The sequence below is a fragment of the Corvus hawaiiensis genome, chromosome Z (assembly GCF_020740725.1).
Source record: "Corvus hawaiiensis isolate bCorHaw1 chromosome Z, bCorHaw1.pri.cur, whole genome shotgun sequence".
Classification (NCBI taxonomy): domain Eukaryota; kingdom Metazoa; phylum Chordata; class Aves; order Passeriformes; family Corvidae; genus Corvus; species Corvus hawaiiensis.
In genome coordinates, this window is record NC_063255.1 from 54,681,164 (window position 1) to 54,705,153 (window position 23,990).

Consider the following 23,990-nt stretch of genomic DNA (forward strand, 5'->3'; position numbering starts at 1 on the left):
GGTAAAAGGGGGAAGTAGGCTGTGGGTAGGGAAATTGCTGGGATGGATATTGTTTATAATTTTGTGCATAACGGCTGCCTTTGACTGGAATACCCCCAGGCCCAGTAACATTCGCCGCTTGTAAACCCTTCTTTCCTTGCACTATATCAAATTGTACAACTTCCCCATCTCTTACATTTTGCAGGTAATTTTTAGGGTTATTCCTTTTAATGGCAGTTCTATGGATGAATAGATCTTCCCCTGTATCATCTCGTGTTATAAATCCATAGTTGGTTTTTACATTGTACCATTTCACAGTTCCTGTGATTTTCGTGGCTACAACTCCTCCTATCACGTGCTTGCATGTTTGTCGTGGCTGCTGGTCCCGCGTGGCTGCTGCCTCGCCGACTCCGATATCTTGGCCAGGCCCCCGTGTTGCAGCTGCTCCGCGCTCTCCGAGCGGCGCTGCTCCGGCGCGTGTCCGGGCTCTGTGGGGCCCCGCGTTGCCATCGCCGCTGGCCCCGTGCCCTGCGAGCGGTTCCGCTCCGCAAACTCCACGCTGCTTTGAGTGCGGCCCCGTTCCGGCTCGGCTCAGCGCTGCGCGGTTTCTCGTGTCGCTGCAGAAACTGCTGCTTCTCCCTCCGCAGGGCTCTCCGAGCCGTGTGCTCAGAGCGGCCTGCCACGCCGATGCCCGGTTCCTGGCTGCTCGTGGCCCACGGCACCCGCGGCGCCTGCGGCATCGCTCCCTCACTCGCGGTCGTGTGGCCGGGGACCCCGAGACAGGGATGGGGTCCGCGATAAGGTGCATGCTCCCAAGGGGGCTGGGCGCATCCAGCGCAGGCACCTCCGCCGGCACGGCTGCAGTCATGTGCTCCCGGGATGGCAGCCGCGCGGCCTCGGCACTGGGATAAGTATGATCTTCTGCTTTAGGGGTAATGGGACCATACAAATGCTCCTCAAGAGCTTCACTGATTATAAGGGATGCACAGAAAGCTTCTCTTTGATCCCTTACTTTATCCCAGATCTCGTCCTAGAAACACCCCTCACAAGATGCAGGAGGTTCGATATCAAAAAGTAAGTCTCGAGAAATACAGGAGAACCTTTTGAAAAGCCAGATAAAGAAATGCTCTAGATCTCCCGGTTGCATTACTTTTTTGTTTTGTTGTTCAAGGATTCCTTTTACTTCTAGATACTTTTTTTTCTGTGGCTCAGAGAGCCCCATTTCCCATGATTCTTCCATAGTCCAGAGAGAATATCCAAACCAAGATGAGAAGAGAGAAGTCTAGAGTGGTTATTTTACTCACCAGTCTTCCTCAGGGATCAGTGTCGTGGCCGCATTCCTCCACCAGTTTGTTACAGCGGGGATTACTGTAACAAGTATATTTGAACCAGGAGTCCCGTGGAAACAAAGTATATATGGACAGATTCTTGGTAGATGTTTCAGAGATGTTTATTTCTCCAGCCGCATGGCCGGGGCTCAGCTCAGGAACTCCGCAGTCATGGGACCCAAGGGTCCTTGGCCACCCCGGGGAACACAAACCAACCAATGGGGAACGAGGCTGAGCAGGGGAAGGGAAACCCCGTGTCTCCCCCCAGGGCCCATCTCCCAGGGCTCCATGGCAGGGGAGGGACCCCAACATATTTCTATAGCATGTACAAAGAAAATTACACTTCCTGAAATGCACAATTTCACAGTATTTACTGTGTATTTAGAAAACTGTATTTTTCAATCCTATAGAATGAGACATTTGGTGGAAATATTTAACTAAAACAATATCCTTTAAAGTGTACAGAACTGGGGAAGGGGAAGGGGGAGGAGAAGTGACATTAATAAAATATGGCTACAGGCAAAGAAAAATTGAAAATTCAGAAAATACAGTTTTCACTGGAAAAAAATTTTTATGGTTTTCATTGCTAGCGAAATTAATTTCAAGTACAAGACCAGTCCATAAGAAGTCTTCATCTTCCACTTATTTATGCTTATCATATAGAGTCCTGCAGTGTAAAAGAACACAAGCATCATTCCACAGGTTTAAGCAGTCTCCTAGGTATCTGGGATGACCTGCAAATATAAGGAAAGAGTCATTGAATCAGATTAAAAACTCATTATGAAACCAGTTGAAGGTCCCTCTGTTTGTGGTAGCTGTGCCATTAAGGAAATATCACAGCTGGGTAAGTTGGGGCTCCCTAATCATCAGTGGCTTCACATCCAGCCCTGTTTTAGACTGTAGCTCAGTCACAGGAAGTTGTTCTTCTGGAAGAACTGGAAGGAATTTCCTCGATATAACAACATTATTGACAACTATTTTAACTGATACTTTTTGGTCCAAGTTTAGCATCAGCAAGAACCTGGGAACAGCCATACACTGCACACAACCCAACATTCATTTTCAGAACACTGTGGCAGAACTGCCCATAAGATACAATTTTCCCTGCTATTTCCAGATAGGACTGTGCTTTGACTGGTTTTGACCAGTTCATTCCTTCCTAGCCAGGCTGGAGGTCATAATAAGATGTAGGACAGCTAGAGTTGAACATCACATTATCTGCTGCCAGCACTTAGGTACTCCTCTGCTGGTTTACATAAATTATGGAGGAAGCTGAAGGGAAATAAAACTGATCCTTGTGCGGGGTAAGTTTATAGGTCAGGCATCAACTAACAGAGATGCATTTCACAGGCAAGACAAAGGCATGAATGAATAGCTGTAAAATGCTGCAGAAAGACCTTACAGATTGAGAAGAGACTTAGTGGAGCAAGAGGGTAATGTCCATGGGCAAAACAGTATTTATCAATGTTGACTTCTGATCTGCTCTGAAATAAAACAGTTGCAGACTGAAACTGAAATCTGATGCTTTCTCCGCACCAGTATATTTGGGAATGAGAGGTTTGATTTGGCATAGGAGCTGTTCCAAATGTGTGACATGCAATCTGGCTGGCCAGGGGGATTTGCACAGAGGAGTGATTTATTTCTTTGTTTGGTGTTTGATTCTCTGTATTTGGGAAAGTGGCTGCTTCTTTAAAGATGTCTGTTTCAATAACATAGTTCATACACCAAGGAAGCAATGAAAATGAGTTTTTAATTTTGGAATTTTGGTGTGTATATTTGTTCGGTTGGTTTTGGTGTGGATTTTTTTATATTTGTTTGTTTGTTTTGAACAAAAGAAAAAGAAACATAAACCTACTATGACTTTGAGAGCTCGCAAGGAACAACCTGACATGATTGTCATTTGAATAATGTTTCCACAGTTGTCATTTGAATATTGTTTTCATCATTCTTTTGACACTTTCTATAATTTTGAAGCGGTTTGGAAGTGCTTGATACTATTTTCTTTTATTTCTTCATAGTGGACTCTCTTGTTTTAATTATCTTCCCAATCAAAAAGAAACATTGAATATGGCAGTCTAAAAATGTCTGTAATGTATAACAATTACCTAATTGATTTTGACAATATACTACTAAAGTTTTATAACAGAACACTTTTTCTCCTAAAGCATTTTAAAATTATTTTGACATATACAAAGTCATACAAGCATAGTACTTGTGCATTCTATTGAGCCTTTAGAAGTATAGGAATTATCATACTTTATCATACAATGATCGAAGACAATACTTATTCTCCAAAAATGGCAAGCACTGTTCTTTTTATTTGCAAATAAATAAAAATCTCAACATCTTACAGACTTTTTCAAGAACTGAAAGAAAAAGTTTCAAGATCATTTCCAAAATGTAGCACTTATCAGCCTTCAAAAAAATCACTACTTCTGTGGATTCCAAGCATTTTCAGTCTGGTCAGACTGCTGTCATCACACAGAGTATAAGGAACTTGTGTACCATTTGCAGGTTCTTCTAAAACCCAGAAGATTTACAAGAAGCATTATGTAGCCTCCTACCCCTTCAGTATTCCCTCTCTCTGGCCTTACAACAGTAATGTGTGCAGTGTCCTGGGCAGAGTTACAAAAAACATGTTACAGAACATGATGTAATGCAGTACCAAGTAAGGCTCCAAGGTATCATATAGTGCTTTTAAGGATATTTCTTAATTTCATTTGTTTTTAATTTCTGTTCCTGTGTCTGTTAGTACTTATCTTTCCCATTATTCTCTATCACTGCTCTTGTAAATAAGTGATTTTAATTAAAATGCTGAAATACTATGCATAATAGATAGCAATATGATTCTCTATCCCACATAAGGTAAATCACTTATTTTGTGTAGCTAAAATGGCAGCATTTACAAATCAGTAGACATTTGGAAAAATAACAGGAGAATAAACATTACATTAATTTCAATTTGTTGTGGTTTACAAGACAATTATTTTTGTACTTTTCTGTTTCCCTATGTAACTCTAATCTTTGTTTATCATTCCTAATTTGTAAATACAGGGGTTTTAACCTATCCTTTATTTCTTATTTTTACTATATTGAAAATTGTGTCCCTGCTGTTCTTCCATGAACATTTTCCAAGTATTTCTACATTGTCTGTTAATTGAAATTACTATCGTGTTTTCATACTCCTTAATCACCTAATACCTCTTTGTACAGTTGTCCCTTGCCCACCTGCCAAGAAAGTTAATGTGTTCTGACACATCAGCTATCTCCCTGCAATGCAGTGGCAACCTACCATGGGCCTGGGAGACCCAGGATCTTCTTGTTGTCACCGGCATTAAAAGCAAAGAGAGCAACATTTGCTGAGTTTTTACTGTGTCCTATTAGCAGCAGCAGTCTTGAAGTTGTTCATTTCATCTGAGAATCTTGCAATAACTGTAGGTGTTTGGAAATTTACTCTTCATTTGCACACGTCCCACTATAAGTAGTGTTCCTTCAGAAATTTTTTTCATGTCATCAGTATGTTTTCTTTCTTGACAAAGAGAGCATGCATCTCAAGACCAGCCACATTTTACACAGAAAAGTTCTGAGCAAAGGGAAAGTGGTAAAATGAATAGGCAAAAGTTATTAGAATAAACTCTGCATATATAGTTTTAGAGTGTATAACGTACCTTATTACATGTTTAATGTGTATTATATATATTCTTGTGCAGTGTAGTTCTAGCCCAGTTAAGTGTTTTTTGCCACGTGCCTCTGCTCTATTGGATACATTTTGCATGGCAGGTATTATGGAAAATATTGCATAGGAGCCATCTCACAATATCATGAAGTGCAGAACAGGCTGCTAAGCATGCCCATGCAACAGAATAAACTTCTTGCATGGAGTAAGCTCATTAGGTCAGCCAACACAAGAAGATTTTCTTAATATTAGAATTGTAGATAAATAAGCATTCTGACACAGATTCTAATTCAGAAAAGTACATAACCACATGTTTAATCCTAAGCATTTGCATTACTACTTTCTCAGATCAAGACTTGCGAAATCTGCCTGCCTTGTATAAGGGGTAGAGTTGAGGCCATTTTTTCCCTCTTGGGATTGGCCTATGAACTGGATGGAAAAATTAACTGCATAAATTAAAGTGGTGCTAATAGCTTTGTAAGAGAAAGAGCTCTTTTAAATGAAAGGGGCGCATGGATAGTACTTTCTGCTTTTGGAGTTTGTTTTTGTTATCTGAGGTAACTATCTTGTTTGCTTTGCATTGGCCTGTAAATGTATCATGCCAAAAACAGGGATAAGCAACCTGTACGCTCTTTTATTCTCTTTAAATATACTTACTCTATTTAAATATATCCCTGTGGTTTTTATATTGATTTCCTTTAGTTATTCTTTACAAACATAGCAGGGGAAGGGAAGGTGCGGGAAGGGAAGGGAAGGTGCGGGAAGGGAAGGGAAGGTGCGGGAAGGGAAGGTGCGGGAAGGGAAGGGAAGGGAAGGGAAGGGAAGGGAAGGTGCGGGAAGGGAAGGTGCGGGAAGGTGCGGGAAGGTGCGGGAAGGTGCGGGAAGGGAAGGGAAGGTGCGGGAAGGTGCGGGAAGGTGCGGGAAGGTGCGGGAAGGGAAGGGAAGGGAAGGGAAGGGAAGGGAAGGGAAGGGAAGGGAAGGGAAGGGAAGGGAAGGGAAGGGAAGGGAAGGGAAGGGAAGGGAAGGGAAGGGAAGGGAAGGGAAGGGAAGGGAAGGGAAGGGAAGGGAAGGGAAGGGAAGGGAAGGGAAGGGAAGGGAAGGGAAGGGAAGGGAAGGGAAGGGAAGGGAAGGGAAGGGAGGAAACTGAAAAGGCACTTTGGAAGAGAAGCCCTTAAGCATCCTCAACTGTAGCTGTTGCTATGAGCTACAGCTAAAGCTGTGGTGTGTAGCAGTAGACTTGATGTGCACAGGAGATAAGCCTAAAACAGAACACCAGATACGAATGCCTCAAAAGCTGAAAGAAGGGCAACATACTGAAACCTAAATATTTCTCAGTTGAGTGAAAATTTGAAATAAATACATATTTTTCAGTTCAAAACCACAGAACACAGCCACTTTAAAACTGCTTAGTCCAAATTAACCTTTTACCACCAGCCTATCTTTGTTCTGCAGGTACTACTAACTTATTGTGACATAATAACAAATAACTGAATGACCAAGAGAAGGTTATGGATTACTCACCGTCAGTATGTTTCATAGTTCCTGTAAAGTCCAAAATGTTAGACGCTCTAAATTTTTCTGTTTCATTTTCCTGTCATCCTTTATATCCAAGATTCCAGTTGCAGTAATACTCCATGTAGAAATGAATAAACAATATTTCTGTTTGCCTTTATTTTACCTCTTTTAGAAGAGAATTACTAACACGCATGTTCTTCTACATGCTACTCATAGCAAAGGATCTATTTTTTAAAACTGTGTAAACAGCTGTTATATACTAAATACTATGATTTTCTAAGTAGATATTAGATCAGAAACAATAGTGATCTATTTTGCATACAATGAAAAAGAATTTAGAATAAAGATTTTGAACTTCTTTGATTTTAAAATGTAAAACTTTAGTGCATAAGTAAGAATAGGAAAACTGGGATTCCACCACAAAATTAATTTCCTGATGAATAAAATAACTGTATCCTAGGTTCGCATTTTTCCAGTGAAACAATATAAAAAATATGAAAAATCAGATTGTTTCCATGAGGCCAAATGAATGTTTAGCTGGAAGGTCAGTATCCATTTAAAGGGAAAAAACTTTGCTTGTAATACATCCTTGCATTTAAACTTTAAACTACTTCATGAGAGCAATATACATTCAAAGATACTCAGAGTCTCGTTCCCAAGCTATAGTGTCTAGTGCCTCAGAGGCTGCCAGGAAGAAGATGTGAAGCACTGATCTGAAGGTAGGTCTTCTGCCTCACAGTTCTTTCCTAGAGCACTTTATTTTGCCCACTTATTCCTTCCAACTTTCTCTCTCCTCCTTTGAAGCCCATTCTTGGTCTTGGATTGCCTCAAAACAACTTAGGAACCCTTGCACTTGCCAAGGACAGAGAACATGGACACAAATCTTGCAAGGTCATTGCCTCTTGGCAGGCTTTTTGCTGCAGGAAGACAGTCTTCCACTGTACCTCCTCTCTCATCAGTATTTGAATATGTTGCAGTTTCTCCAGAGCAAACTCCAGGTTACTTGGGCTTAAGCACTACTGTCAAATTTAGCTCCTTCCTTGTCTAGGTTTTAGAATCCAAAGTATAATTTCAAAGTTTTAATTAGGTTTAATGCAGCAATTATATCCTTACAGTTTTTTCAGGTGCTGAACATTTTGTTCGGAGGTGAGGTGGTGATGGCATCTAGTATCTCAGCTAGCATCCATCCCTGTTCCAGGATATGTTTAAGTGGGACATTCTATCCAATGATCCAGTGATTGACACTGCATATAAAGCAGGGGAAGTCACAATACAATTTCTACCATTGAGGCGGGGAAGAACATACAGAATGAAATAGATGTCATGAAGTATTTACAGGAGTTGAGATTCCTTGTTTGCAGCTAGGGATTGCTTTTCATCTCACAAGACAGAGTAAAAAGTCAAGCACTGGTTTTTATTTTTTTCAAGTTTCTGGTTATCCTGTCATGCATAATACATTACATTCTTAGCTTCTAAAACTAAATTGGCATAATTAAAGATTTTTCGATTGTTAAATGTTGTTTCTGATTGTTTCAGGATTTTCTAGGGCTGCTTTTAAAGTAATTTTACTATTTTGGAAGAAAATGCACAGTTTTTGAATTAAATAATATTCTGTGGAAAGAGTTTGAAAATGCATAATGGTTATACGGCTTTATAGGAGACAAAGATAATATAGTGCACGTGCATGTTTTCAGATTGCAGGCAGCATAAAGAGATAAGAAGAATTTTAGAAAGTTAATCTAAAGTGAAGAACCTATGAGAGAAGCCCAGATTATCGAGTCTGTCAGTAAATTTGTGCAAAAGTCATAAAACGAAAAATGAGAAAATCTTTATTACTACTTACATGAAGTTAGGAATGTCTGGCAATGAAGCTGGAGACAGGTGAGATGAAGAAAATTGTTACCAATGCTACTCCTATTGAATCTAAGAAATAAATTCTGGCTATGGGGTGCATCTGGCTTCCTTTCATGCCAACAGAAATTAGCCACTGATATCCAGGGGAATGAAATGGGACCTGCCTGACACAGTTTGTTTTGACTATGTTCTACTCAGTACTTTTTAATGAAGTAACTAAATTAGGCATAACTTGCTACACCTCTAATGAACATATTGCAAATTATTAAAATTATAAAACTATGTGGCTTTAAATACTGTCTTAGAAGATTGTCATCCAAAGAGCCTTGGAAAGCTGCTAATGCAAGTGAATATTCTGAAAAGCAACTTCTCATTGTTATTTTGCCATGAAAATATAATAGCAATAATATCCTTCTTTGGCCATAAAATACTTGTTTATATTTTGAAACAAAACAAATTATTTGCTGTATTTTAACTCTACTTGTCTGGTGTTTTCTAAATGTCTTCTCTGAAGCACTCATCTGAAATGAGAAAAATCTGAAAAGGCTCTCTTTGAAACCTAGGGTATCTAACATCTTAAAAAAATAGCGGGCTAAATTGTACTACTCAGTTTATCTAACTACTGAAGATATGTGTTCAGTTTTTAAATATTCTATAAATTTCTGTATGACCTCAGATCATGTGGCTTTCTTGTGTGTTGTTTACCTGCTTCAACACATAACAGTTTCAAGTAGCCCTGTATTTTTAAATAAAGTATTTATAATTTGTCTGGCCCTCAGTGAAGTTCACACATGTTTATAATATGTCTAATTCTTTCGCCACCCTTACTAGTACTTAGCAGACAATATTGCACCCTAAATATTAAAAAAAAATTCAAATTTAACAACTTGCTTTAGCTAGTGAAGAAGTTAGCTCAGACATCATTATACATAGACTATATTGGAACAAGAAAGATGAATAAACTAGAAGTCTACCAGGACTTCTGAAAACAGATAAATAAAAATTGCCATTCCATAGGGTAGTGAGAAATGCAAATGAATTCCAGGGGCCAAATTGGGGGGGGGGGGGGGGGGTGGGGGGAGAAAAAAACCCCTTTTCATCAAAATGAAGCTAAGAAAGAATAATGAGATTTTTTTTCTCCATTGTCAAAAGCACCATACAAATCCCACATAAAGATGAACCAGAACTCACCATCATAGTGTAAGGTATTTTGAATGCACAGCACAGGAAGTAGATAGCTTGCTATCTACCTAATAAAGTTTTGATTGATGTTAAGATGCAGCTTTAAAACAATTAAATCTAAAAATCATGTTGGCATAAAAAAGAACAAGATGACTTGACAATATGAAAAAAGAGTGTGTGCCTCCTCTTGAAATTCATCTGTCTTTTGTTCCAGCTGCTAGGTGAATATGCAGTAGGGGAAAAAAATGTTCTGCTTCAAATACAACAAGTAGATGGAATCTCTGCTCTCTCTCCCAGTTGCTTTTGTAAAAGCTATAAGCACTGTTCACTAAATTCCATATTAGATAGCGGGTAAATTATACCTGTTATGAGATGAGACTTCCTAACATGCTCTGCAAAGTGATGTGTAAGAGTTGTTTTATTGCAATTACTTCAGAAACCTTTGAACAGGAGGAACAGATTGAAGAGATGGTTGGTGGGAAAATTCATAGAAGAGAATCCTGGAGGCAAGCCTGACTGCCGCCAACCACATCTGCTAAAATCCCAATTAAATAGAAAATATGCCACTGTAAATTCCAGGTCTTGTGAAAAGATGGAGAGCAGGTGATTTTTACTGAAAGGTGTGCTGATAAAAGTAAAGCCAAGTAATTGGTGAAAGTTTCTGGATGAGATCCTAATATATCCCACATGAGTATCAGCAACTTCGCATGCAGTGTATAAATTGCATAAATACTATGGTCAAGAATACAAATCCCATCTACTATCCTAGGAATGAAGTTTTGTTGTTTTTTGGGGTTTTTTTGCAACTGACTCTGCCTTCACTACAGTGAATGCAGTCAAAATTCACCATGGTCAGGTAAATCTAGACATTTTCAATACTGGCAGAGCTGATTCTTTCACGTCTTGCTCAGTTTCAGTTCAAACTGGTGTTTTGAAAGAGGCTAACCACAAGAACTGCTTCCTCTAAACCTGTAACCTTGTTCCCCAAGAATAAAGCTTTGTCAGTTTGCAGTAACAGTGGACACCTCATTTTGTATCTTTCCTATAATAAATCTTAAGAGCACAAAAGAGATCATACCTATGATCTCTTGCAAAACAGACCTAATAGAACTTAGTCTGATAATTCATGTAGTAACAAATACATCTATTTTGGCATGTCTATGCATAATTTAACAGTATCAAATATATATCCCCATTTTGGTTTACGAGGTGGATATAATAACTTTTGTATGGATACATTTTAGTTAAATCAGGGGTTTTCTTTTTCATTTTAAGTTTGGAGTTAGGAACTGTAAACCATGATAACAGGGACTTGTTTTTAAGATAACTCATTGAGATGTATTGTGGTTGTGTTCCATGATCTATCATAAAAGAAAAAACCAAAACAAGACAATAATTGAAAGGATCCCGAGCTCTTTTTGTTTGGGTGTTTTTGTTGCCTTTTTTGTTTGCTTGGGTGGGGATGGGGGGCAGTGTTTGGTTGGTTTTTGTATTTTGGTTTTTTTCGGGGACAATCACCAGTTAATCAGAGGGAGAGTTGTGAGTCGTGAAAATCCTGCTGGCCGCAGAACACACGGGTTTCTGCAAAACCTTCTGCTAGTCTTACACCGGAAAACAAACTGCTTTCGACGTTCAGATTCACTCTTTAATGAGAAAATGACTCACCACCAAACTTTCCCATTCCCGTCGGAAAATGCAGTTTTACCGATGACTGTCACACCGTGGTGACCGAACGCTTTCGCCTTTCTCCCCGGAGACACCGCCTCCTCACTAACAACGCCACACGAGGTGATCTTCTGCGCCCGCTGCCTTTCTCCACCAGCTCCAGAGCTCTGCACGCCAGTCCCGTTCCTGCACCATCACGCCCAGCCTCGGCTGCCGGGCAGGACCCACCGGCGGCCGGGCTCTCCCAGGGCGAGCAGAAGTGGCGGGCGCGGGGGTCGCGGAGCCCCGCAGAGTCCGCGCACCCCGCGCGGCCAGGCCCGGCGGCGGCACACGGGGCCACCCGCGGCGGCGGAGCCGGGCGGGCCGCGGCGATTGGCGGCGGCGCTGACAGCGGGCGGGGCGGCGGCGGCGGCACCGCCCACCCCCCGCTATAAGCCTCTTTGCCGCTTTCTCACTGGATCTCATTTTCGCTCCGTGCGCTGCTGTGTTTGCGCAGTGGAAATCCGCACCGGGGAGCTGCTGAGGGGCGCCGTTGTCATGTGAAAGCGCACATGCTCTGCCATCCACGCGGCACCCCCCTCTCTTCTGCCTCCGCGTGTTTTTCCTGTTTTTTCCTAACGTAACTCCTTTCCTCCTGCTCCCCTGCTCAGCCCCTCGCCGCCTCTCGGCCGCCCAGGCGCCCCCCCCAGAGGCTCCGCGGCGGGCAGTCGCGGGGCGGCCGCCCCGGAGCAGCGCGCCCGGCGGCGGGGAGCCGGCGGAGCCGCGCCCCGCGGAGCCGCCCCGGAGGCATGGTTTTCCCGGCGGAGCAGAGCTGCGGCGGCTGCCACCTTCGCGGGTGTTGAGACGGGATTTGTGCGGTGCGGTTCCTGGGCTCCTAGCTTCATGACTGCGCGGAGCGGGGAACCAACACCATGCGAGGTAAGCGGGCCGGGGGACATCTCTCTTTTGGGAAAGGTACTGGGGAAGGGGCTGGGGAAGAGGTTTCGTACTAGGGGAGAGGGTCCGGGGGAGAAAGTTGACGAGTCGTGCCCGCCCGCCGGCGTGGCTACTGACGGTGTGATTCCTGCACCGGCGGGGGCCGCGACCCATCCCGAGGAACCTTCCGCGTAGATGGTGGGCGGGCACCCCTCACGTACCTGTCCTGGGAAGCCCAGCGCCGCCCTGGCCCGTGGCGGGCAGGCAGAAAGGAGGCTCAGGTGCTTGGCAGTGTCTGTGCCGTGCAGTCCCCACCTGCAGCTGCCCGTGGGGCGCGGCAGGTGTCCCGTACGGCAGAACCCGCTGCCGCTTGGTCCCGGGTCGCTGCCAGCACGGAGAAGGGCTCCCCAAAAGTTATCTGGACTTCGTTCCCGAACTGGCACGTCGCCTGGAGGCCCTCATTTCCCATGGGTTGCTAACTGGGTGGGAAGGGTTGTGCTGCCCGGGATCCCCGTGCCCGCAGGTCCCTTCGGGCCCCCGAGCCTGTGCTGCGCATCCCTGTCGTGGGTGGCGGTGAGAGCCTCCTCCAGGGCTTGCAGCCCCTCCCGTGAGGGTCCCGCAGGGGAGCAGAGTATGGTCATCGATGGGACACCCTCAGGCATGGAGAACTGCTGGGGTGCTTGTCCGGTGGGGCTGGAGAGACGCTGCAGCTGGCACGCCGGTCATCCAAGTGGGTGTGGAGGGCTGTGGAAGACGTGGGAATGCGTTGTTTCCGTGTCTCCCAGGGCCGGACTCCCCTGGGCCCCATCTCCGGGCCAGGCGAACACCGACACCAAGGCAAGAACAGCCCCTGCCAGCCTCGGGCGTCCGCGGGGCTTATACAGCTCCTCCGCCCTCATGTTCCACATTGCCCTTTATCACCCAGTTTGTCAGACCGGTTGCTTGCCTCAGCCACGGCTTGGTAAAAGGGACAAAAAGTAGTCTCTACCAGAGTGCTGGAACGGAGGAGAAGGGCTAATGTGGAGTGGGACGCGCTCGGGGTTGACAGCGACATTGCATGCAGATTTCTTGGATCTTCCATTAAAGGACGGGGGACACACACGCTAGAAAGAACTTTTAGCTAGAATTACATCTTGTTCGATGTCAGCTCCTGTAACAGCGTGTCTTAACAGCACTAACAAATCACACGTGTGTAATTCACTTTAAAGGAATTGTAACTATGACATTTGTGCAAATCAACATAAAAAGACCTTGTTTTCCCCCAGCGTTCTTTGTTAGGGTGCTGGCTGTGGGGCATCTGGCAAGAACTTGCTAAACAGTGTTTGTTTTTCTTAAGAGCAACAGGAAACAGAGAGAAAACACTCAGTTCTGTAAAGTGGCCCCTGTTGCAGCTTTGCTGCTTGGGTTGGGGGTTTTCTGTTTATTTGAGTGTGGGTTTTTGCGGATTTTGGTTTTGTTTGTGTTTTTTGTTTGGGTTTTTCGTTCTTTTTTTTTCTTTGCACAGGAGCGCCTCCAATTTGAGTAAAGCCAGTCATTGTCTCAGGGGTTGTTTTCAAAGTGTGCGCATCCTGTAACCCCTGGTCAGGAACCCCATCTCCCCTTTTTCTGGGCACTTCATCCATGCAAGCCATGGCACCTATGCCTCTCCTCCCATGTCTTGGGGTGGTCTGTGCAAGGGTGCAGTGAAATGTCCTCCCTCTTAGACACTCAGGGAGAGGGAGGCAGATCTTGCTGCGCATCTGGCGGCATCTCTTGCAGGATCTACCCTAGCTCTGTAGTCATTTTTGCCACCCCTTTAGCTGTGCTGTCAGCTACTGTGAAGAGGTGCAGCTCTGCCCCTAATATGCAAATTAATATTTGCACTGTATTTATGCTTACTCAATGGGGAATTTACAGGTAGGGAAAAAAGGGCTGGGATGGATGGAGGAGAAAAACAACAAACGGGCAACTTTCATCCTTGCTCAAAACTCATGTGCAAGAGGTTAGTAAAGTGAAGTTTTACAACAGGTGTGTCCGAGGCAAGAGCAGTGCTTCACACCCTCTCAAATAAAAAGGAACATTATATATTAATTGAACATCTGTCTTTGTGACTTTCCAAATAACAGAAATAAATGAGTGTCACAATTCACAGGTTGTGAGCTCCCATGAATTCATGCTTTTAGAGAACTGTAAGCCTTCTTTTGAAGGTGTAGTTGTTTTCAATTATATTTGCAGTTGGTTTCAAAGAGGAAAATCTCAGTCTTGAGTATGTGAGCTGTTCCTGCAAACTTTCCCAGCTGAGCTGTGATCCTTCCAAGCTGCAGTTGATGCAGTTAGCACAGCCTGCCTGGGATGTGCAGAGACTGCTGTGGTTCATTACTGCTTCACATTGAAGATGGAAGCCAAGGAGAGCGAATACCCAACCTGTATTACTGCCTGCTGAATCCCAACATACTGGACAGTCACATAGACAGTCAGTCATCCCATCCTGTGGAAGCCAAGCTAAAATTTTCTGCTATTGTGCCAGTATGTTACAGTCACTGGTCATATACTATCCAAAATAATAATTTTCTGCACTTTAAATCTTGATTTAAATCCCGTTCTGCATATGTAGCCATACTGACATACAGCAGAACAATGTGCAGGAGACTGGGAATTTGTTGGTTTGGTACTCTTGTTGTTATGGTAGGTGCAAATATTTCCCTCTGAACGGAAAATGGAATTTTGTGAAGTTAATGACTTTTATACCAGTATTTTATAGATCCAAACATAGATATAAAAGAAATTTACAGTGAGTGTTCACTAGTCTTCCTTCCATCTGTCCCACTCCTGGCAACATCCTGTGAGGGAGTTAAGAACATAGAATGCGTACTTCAGTATATTTTTTAGAAAAAGAGAACAGAAGATGCACTAAAATGATTGTGCCGTTTAACTGAAAAAGAAGACTTACATTTTTTTCTTGTAATTTAATTCTTACTGAAATGATTTGTTAAGCTTAAAGCTATTACAATTCTGCCTATAATGCAGCTGCTATGCAAACTTGTAAGGTTGGCTGTGGCAAAAAAAGATGTCAAAATATCTACTTTTACTCTGGGAACTTGCTACTCGTACACTTAAAAAAGCCAAGTTTGTGATCTTAACTATTTGAGTTGTGAAAGTGACATTAGTATCCAAGTACTCCACTTATTACAAAAGTAATATTTAAACTTGTAGTTGAAACTCTTACTAAAAAGCTTTTTCTGATACATTTTGAAGAAAAGGAGCACCACAAACCCCTGAAGCCAAGTTATTTAAGGGAGTTTTCTGTGTAGTTTTTTCTTGTTGGTGTCAGGACTGAGCAGTAGTGCATGTTATATGATGTTATGTAGTTACTCCATTTTCTTAGCATGACTGAAATATTTGTAAGAAATTAGAAGGTTGTGATTAAACAAATGCTGTTGGCAGTATTTTGAAGCAAGATATTAAGTAACATATACTAGTAGACTGGCTAACTAAGAAGTTCTCCTGAATTGAGTAGATTAATGCAGGGATCTTTGGAGACTCATTAACTTAAAGGAAAATGATTTTGCAGTTTATTTCAGGAAAAGTAAATATGTCTCTATTTGAAATATGTAACATTAATATCCTAAAATATGTCAATGAACACTGACTATTTAAAGGAAGGACTTAGGACCTTACCCCACCAGTGTAAAGCCAATTTGTCCTCAACAGTGTAGTGCATCTAGCTATTCCTTAACTGGATAATGTTATTTGACTTCACTGGGACTCCTTGATAGGTGATAAAACACAAGTTACTAGTGTTGAGTCTTTGCAGGTAAAATGTAATAAATGAGAGTGCATGCTTAGAAAATCATGAGTCAGTAATAAACAGTATCACATAATAAAAAATGCAAATGTGTATAGTCAATACAGTGGCACCTCTCTAGAATGAACAAAAGTAAAAGGGAAAGCATGAGAGCCCATTTGTACCTCAGCAGTAGTTTTACTTTGCATTGGATCATATTTATATTCCATGTGGTATCTTCCATTTATCTTTAATTGTAATATGGTATGGTACTGGGGGTCAGAGGAGAGTACATAATGAAAGTTCATCAATAGATAACTGTATGGTTTAATGTAATGTAAATATTATATAAGATTTTTTTCATCATATAATTTTTTTTAAGTTACATTTGTTGTTCATAGATGGAAGTCTGGTGGCAGTTAATTTAAAAACTGTGAAAATACCATGTGCATTGGCTGGAAATAATTTCTCCTTTGTGGTATAGAAAATGTCTGACTTCCGTTGTTGGACTTTTACAAATACAATGACAAGCAGTTGGTTGGTATGGTTTTCTAATTTGTCAGTACAGTAGTAGAGGTCATTTAAATTGTGTTCTATGGTTAAAAATTATTTTTGGAATTTGAGGAGTAAATCTATCAGAAGAAAAAAAAATATGTTCTGAGTAAACAAGAATTCTGGAAGTGATCATTCCTGTTTAAAATGTACTTGTGATAATTTGTGGAAAGGCTTTAGGGTGCTGCTGAAGGCATTGCTGTATATCATAGTGACGTTTGCCTACTCGGAAGTGTATGGGTAAGGTTTACCTTCAGCGGTACTGAGTGTTGTTAAACAGTTCCAGGACCCACAGTGTGGGCACTGGTTCCCTGATACAGGAAAGCAATGCAAAGGGGTGAAAGGTTCCCAAGTTAGCAAGAAATTCCTACCTCTCAAACAGTGAAGTGAATTCACAGAAATCAAGATCTGCGCTGTGAAATTGAAGAATGTATGCTTTGTAGATGAAGATGCACACAGGAGTAAATATTGATTGAACTAATCATCTGTTGAATAGAAATGAGCTTTATCAGTACAACAGTATAATGGCTTATGTTAACTAGCCCTTTTGTAGTCCATACCCTGCCCTTTCAACCCATGACCCTGTCCGTTTTGCTTTTAATGAGGGAAATCACAGGTGTTACAATAGCATTTATGGTAAATTTGGCTAAATATAATAGTTGTTCCATAGAACAAAATGGAAACAATTAAAAAGATATTAAAAGAGAAGAAAATCTGAGCATTGCTTCACAATCACAAGATAACAGGAGTGTGTTAGTGGTTACATTGCTTAACAATTCTAAGATGCTGTCTTAGATCAGTTGCTGTTGAGCTTAGTAATAAACCTGTTATATCAACTTAAATCAAAGTGTAAATTTAAAAAAAACTGATACATTTGAATTTAAAATCAGTTTTTTTAAAGAGCAATTTTAACAGCTTTGTACATTTAGCACAGTTGGGGCTTTCCGTAATGACTTTCATAGACTAGCTTTAGATGTCAAAATGTTGTTCTTTGTGCTCCGTGTTTAAAAAAGTTCAATGTTGTTTTTTCTTCCGATTCTGTATGCAGTCTGGCAAAGTCTGCAGTGCAGCTTGGAGAATAAGACATCACACAGTGTCACTGGGGGTGGCAGACAGAAGGTGCCTTTTGGATTGTGCTATTTCCCTGTTTGTTTCTAATATTGGTTTCATGAGCATATTAAAAACTCTTAATTTATGCACAGGATTGAGAATACAGTACAGCTATGATGGCCTGGTCCTTGTTTGACTGAACAATGCTTACTCACTTGAGTGGTCCTATTAATGAGACATTTGGCCCTCTGCATTTTTGCAGTCTTGGAACTATTTTTTGTAAAGCAGAAATGTTTGTGCTTAACTTTGCCAGACACATTCTGCTGGAAGTTTATGCAAACAGAATAACAGCTGTTTCTGCCTCTGCTACAAGTATATATGCTAATTTAGTTTGACATAAATGTTGTTACTTTGCTGTTAATTGTGAATTATTTTGATGAATTGCCAATTAAAATGGATGTACACAATTTTTATGGAGGATCTATGCTTTTACTGCTGCACAAAAATGCAATAATTTTTTAAAATCTTATGTTTATCTGGATCATGGCCATTTTAAAACCACATACTTACTAAAGAGTAAACATCAAGTAATTACATTTTCTTGACAGAAAAACTAATTTATAAAGAGTTATCATGGGCCTTTTTAATGTGAGTAGTTCAGTTAGATTTTATGGGACTATTCACAGAAATAAGGCAAGCTGAATTTAAGGCTACTTGTTCTGTGTCCCTTGGAAACCCAATAATTTGATATTGTAAGCAACATGAGTGATATAAAGGCCACAGGGAATCAACATTATAAGAAGCATGCCAAATTAAAAAAAATCTTCTTGCTCTGAGATTTCAATAAAATCACCTTCTACTCCTTACTGTCTGCTACTCTTTAGTGCTTGAATACAGCTGTTGACTATATAAATATTTATATAAATGGAAAGAAATGTTTGTAAATATGCTCCATGTGTTCTCTGCTAAGGCTGACACATAAAAAAACATTAAAAAACATTTTTCTTCTGCCAGCTACCAATAAACTACTTTGTTTAATTGTTAGGCTTATGCTTATTGCTAGTAAATAGTGGCCAAATCAATCTTTAAGTAAAGATTAGGAAAATACGTACATTTGTAATACGTTTATGCATGAATATGCTACACAGAGTAATAAATATTTTAGTATGGCTAAAAAGCAATATAATTTTAAGGGCAATTTCAATGATTATTACAAAGTCAGTCTGTAAAGCAGTCTGTCTACTTACAGATGTTCTTGAGATGGTTTCACATTTAACTGATTTGTTTTAGTTACCTGTGGTCACTTAGGTTTCCTGAACAAGCAAACTCCTTCCATAACAAAATTACTCTTTTTAAGAGTCATATTTCTATTTCATCAATCCGTGGTATTCATAAGTGAGGTTATCCTTCAGAGTAACACTTCTAAACAACACATGCATTCCCATTGCATTTAATTTTTTTCCCTCTCTGAATCAATCCTTTAGAGGAAAAATGTCTCTACTCTTACAAGCAATGCATTTGTTACAAGTTTCAATTTCTGGTGGTTTTTTGGTTTTGTTTTTTCTTTGTTTTGTGTGGTTTTTTGTTGTTTTTTTGAATGAAGACATTCATGGGGGAAAAGTACTTAGATCAAAAGAAGGCAAAAAGAAATTAAATTGCAGTTCGGTCTACTGTCAAAATAATGAGCTGTCAAGAGGGTAGCATATTATGTTTTGTTGGTCTCAGGTGAAATTGTAGTTCTCCTAAAATAAACTTCAAATGTAAAAAGTAAAGACAAAGCTGCTTATAAATAAGGAAGTCTTCAATTATTATTCCCATTACAACAGGAGGTAAAGAGTGATAGACTTCATGCGCTTGAATAGTTTGCAGAGCTTAAGATTATTTAGTGTGCATTACACATTAAAAGTTTACACTTGTTTCAGAGATACTTGGAAGCTATAGACTCAGTCCAGAAGTTGATGGCGGGTTATCTGTTAGCTAGTAGACTGAGAACTGTGCAGCAAATAACTTTCCGAGAGGTTTATTGGAAATAAGGATCTTTTGGAGAAGGACAGTTTAGTGATTTTACTGTATGTGAACTGTATAAAACTGAGTTTAACAAAATTAAGGACCATATTTTCATTACAAGTGCTGTTTAGAGACATTGATGTGTATTGTCTTCTCTTTCCTTATTGAAAAATACGTCTGGTTTTACTAGGTGATGATAAATTTCTGCCAGTTAACTTTTTGATTTGAGAACCTGCCACAGAAGTGTGTTTTGGAAGTCCTAAGACTTCCCTGCTAGCACATTCTTCCTTGGTCATTTGTGCATGTTAGCAGTGCACCAACTGATTTTGCTTTTCTAAATAAGATGGAAAAATGAAAATAAATATTACATTTCAGGTCCTGGCTGAGTAGTGAAACAGGTGCTCTGTTGTTTCTTTTCTTATTTGTCTGTCTGGAAGAAGAATGAAGCAGCAGCTGGCTATGAAAAGCATTGTTTACTTTGGTGAACATTGTTTGGGGGATTTTGTACAATATTTGTACAATGAACTGTATTCGGTGATTAATTGGAATGAACTGAAAGAGGAGACCATGTACAAGAACTGAGGCCAGATATTCAAATGCAGCGGCAGCACAAGTATGAACAAATGCAGCTCAGTCTAGTGGCACAGAGAAATAATGGCATTAGGGAAGACATGTATTAATAAGGCACAGTGCCATGAGTTGATTTCATCTTCATGAGGAAAAGAAACTTTTCTTTTGGAAACAGTGTCACTGATGATCAAGGAGAAATTAATTTAGTTTGTTTAGGAAGTTATATTAAACCTGTCATTGTTTTCTTTCAGTGCATTATGCAAGCTGTACAAGTACTGGTCATTGGAAGTGTCTGTCAACAAGCCAGACTTCTTTTAATGACACAAATCACTCTCTCTGTAGAAATATATATGGAAATGGAAAGGTGATACAAGGAATACCAGCTTAACTGTTTTGTTTAATGTATGTAAATCTATAATATATATGCACTACTGCACCAAAAATCTTTTTTTAGATATACCTATTAGAATACTGGGAGATTAGCACTAAAAATTAATGTTGCATTGAAGACAGTAAAAATTAGCAACACTTCCAATTTTCCCATTCAAAAATCTCCATATTTTATTCAGAATACTAGTTTCCTCCTAGCCATAGCCAATTTTGGAAAATTCAGTTTATATTAATCTCTCACATGATTAGTTGCAGTAAGGAGGAAGATTAAAACAATGATGTCAGTGGAGGCAAAATATGGTTGATTAACATCCACTGAGAGTAATTTAAACTACAAATTACTCCATGGCTTGAAGAATGTCAACATCATGTTCCACTACAATTTGTAAAGCAATTCTATGTACTTATGAAAATAAATTCCTTATTCAGACCTGGTTGAGAAAAAAGGCATTACCAGTGCTGTAGCAGCTGTTACAGTATTAAAGATGAGACTTCAAAAGTATCTAGTAATCTGCATAATTTAACTCAAAATTAATATATTATTAAAAGATCAGAAAAAAAGGTATTGCATGTAATATCTGCTCTAACATTTAGAGAAGCAACAATAATGACACAAAGATTTTTTTGGAGAAACTGTTTATATGTGATAGTTTTTCAAGCAAATGTATACTGCAGTAAATTACATCGAGTGAAATCTGTCTGCAGAGCTGTGTCTCTTTAATTTTGAAATAGAATTTCTATAGACTTTGCTAGAATGTTTTATGTAAAAATCATGGTACAATATGTTCTCATTGGTTGTTTACAGCCCACTGATTTTTAGAAAATGGGAGAGCTGATCAGTTTTGGGTTCAGTGGATAAGAGGGGAGAGAACTTGTACTGTCCTAATTCAGGTGCCTATGCAAAAGTCAATTCCTTTGTTTATGACTGGTTTGCGTTTACCAAAATTCCAGTATTCATTTTTGAAAATTATTTGCCAAGATGTATTCTAATCAGCAATTCCTACAAACTCTAGTGGAAGTGCCATGAAAAGAGAACACTAAGTAAGACCTTTTGCAGCAAGCTATTTTCAGGCTTCAACAGGATTGGGGAGAAAAAGATTGTACCAGCTGCATCATAAAACTGAAGGAGAGAAATGTATGCTTTCAAGAGGGAATTTAATCAGGAGCAAGAGAAAACGGGGAGGAAAAGATTAGTATAAACAACAAACTGAATAGAAAGGGTGCTGTTTTGAAGGAGAGTTACGTGCAAGAGGTAAGTGGAAATGTGAAGGAAAAGAACAGAATATTAAAACAGAAGAGTGAGGGAATGGAAGGGATTTTGATGTGAACAGTCCTGTACTATAAAGTGCTGGACTGTTCAATTTCCACTCATTGCAGGTGGAGTTAACTACAGTGGCCCTGCTATTGGAAATGAGAAAGAAAGAGAGAAGTGTAAGTAACAGAAAAAGAGAAGAAAAATAAGGAAGAGAACAAATATATGATATGAATGTATTCACTGTGCTGCTTTGTATTACTTGTTGTTGCATGTAGATTTGTTGTAATGGGGCTTCAGACTATTTGGTATTCAGCTAAATGCTAACATAAGACATCCACTTCCATTCATTTACTGTGTATATCCAGAGCTCCACTACTCAGGAATGCTGCAGGTTGGGACATCACATATACAGTTACGTAAGCTGGCTGTGCAAGCTTGGCATTCACTGCACTTCAACCAATATTTGTGAAATTGAGATGTCATTTGCAAAATACATCCAAACCTGATCTTTTCAAACTCTGGATCAAATCAAATTAGGTTTGGTTGGATTTTTTTCCTATCTTTCAATTATTTTTTTCTGTTCCTCTTTCTTTTTCTGAATTTTTTTCAGTCACTTTTGTTGAAAAGCAGTGCACTCAGAAAAGTACTTGACACTGAAATTCATTCACTTGTTAGAAAACATATAGTTGGTTCCCTAAACCATGCATCCCTGTGTATTACAGAAAGTTATTTTGTTCTTTTCAACCTTTTGTTTCTTTTGGTTTGCTTTGCTTGGGATGTGCTGCAAGGAGGACATAAGCAGTTTGTTAAACCTTGGCCGGGTTACGTCTCCATGAGGTACCTCTATTGCATTTGTATGCCTGTAGCCTTGGAAATAGATGAGGTGCTTGAGAGCTGAATATCTCCTTCCCTATTGCTTCTTGGTTGGCAGCACCTGCTCTTTTTCCTGTCCGATAAAAGAATATGCCAGTAACTTTCATTTGTTTGTGGGTTTAGGTTTTTTTGTTGTTTTGGGGGGTGGCGTGTTGTGGTTTTTGTGGTTGTTTGTTGTTGTTTGTTTGGGGGGGGGTTGTTTGGTTTTTTGTTTGTTTTGTGGGGTTTTGATGTTTTTTGGGGGGTTGTTTTTGTTTTAAAAAAACCCGTATTTGTTATGTAGATTTTAGCCTTTGGAGATGGTGGAAATACATAGCAATAAAGGGATAGTGTCCTATCTGATTTTTGTAAGACAGGAAAAACATCTTTAAGTCTTTTCTCCATGCTCAGAAGAAAAAGAGAAATAGAGAATGCTCTTACGATGCTCTCCATTTCTCCAAGACCAGGGTGATTTTTAAGTATATTCCCTTGACTAACTTTTCTTTCTATAGCATCCCCACAGAACTTATTACAGGACCAAACAATTGCAGAACTCTCCACGACCAAAAAGAAAAATATCTCATTTTTCAGAAAACTACACTGGAAGTGTAGGAGGTACATTTATATGAAATCTCTTGATTTCCCACATCCCTCCTGGAATTTTCTGTAAGTCCTAAGCATAAAACAGGCAAAGAGCCAAGCTGTCATCCGTTAACATCTATTTCATCCTTTCTCAGAATCAGTTGAGCTAGGGGAATGTATATGTATCAGACTCTTTATCCTATTACTGAAATATTTAGGAATGCATCTGATTTTTACCTAATTTTAACCTGCATTATCTATTTGTGCATTATATATTAGGGCACAAATGAGCAGCAGGATAAAATAATTTGAGGAAATGAATGCTATTAAATGCATGTTGTGATTTTTCATAATCTCCAAAATAGCATTTTTGATACATGTTTCATTGTGAAACCAAGACAGAGGATGATCTCTTAGTTTACTGGCAGGAACAATATGAGTTGTTTAGGAGTTATATTTCACTTAAGGAATAAGGCTATTTTTGTGTGTGCTTGGAGCCCAACTGTTGATATTTTAAGGAGCACTAAACAATATTTTACATGCTGCTCAAGAAGTTAACTGAAAAGGCTTTGGATTTTAGATGTGCTTATAGAAATGTTTCATATTTTATGAGGGGATAGGTGGTATTTTGATACATTTATGTGTAGAATTGTTGAACAGCCCCTTAAAAATTATTTTCCCATGATGTGAATTCAAAAAAAATTTACAGTAGGAGATGTATGCACATCCAAGCATACAAACTTTCCTTAAATAGCTATGTATTTTTGTTGTTTATAATGAAGATTGAAAAGTGAAAATAAAATGCCATGTTGCAATCCTGTTTTGTATTTCTCTTAGAGGTAACCACTTGTTATG

General features: G+C 40.0%; 1 protein-coding gene and 1 long non-coding RNA gene across 2 annotated transcripts in view; one reads left to right on the plus strand and one right to left on the minus strand.

Moving 5' to 3' along the window:
- Window positions 1-1,654: 1,654 nt before the first annotated feature.
- LOC125320209 lies at window positions 1,655-11,535 on the minus strand. The gene is made up of 2 exons (XR_007201054.1): window positions 11,200-11,535; window positions 1,655-2,041 (listed from the first exon to the last, which is right to left on the minus strand). It is a non-coding gene; the product is annotated as an uncharacterized LOC125320209 (long non-coding RNA).
- Window positions 11,536-11,668: 133 nt separating this feature from the next.
- The window catches only part of RORB (RAR related orphan receptor B), a 134,657-nt gene continuing 122,335 nt past the window's right edge, over window positions 11,669-23,990 (plus strand). The window contains exon 1 of the mRNA XM_048291683.1: window positions 11,669-12,117. Within this exon, the coding sequence (XP_048147640.1) occupies window positions 12,111-12,117 (7 nt within the window). The 5' untranslated portion in view covers window positions 11,669-12,110. The remainder of the gene's footprint in view (window positions 12,118-23,990) is intronic.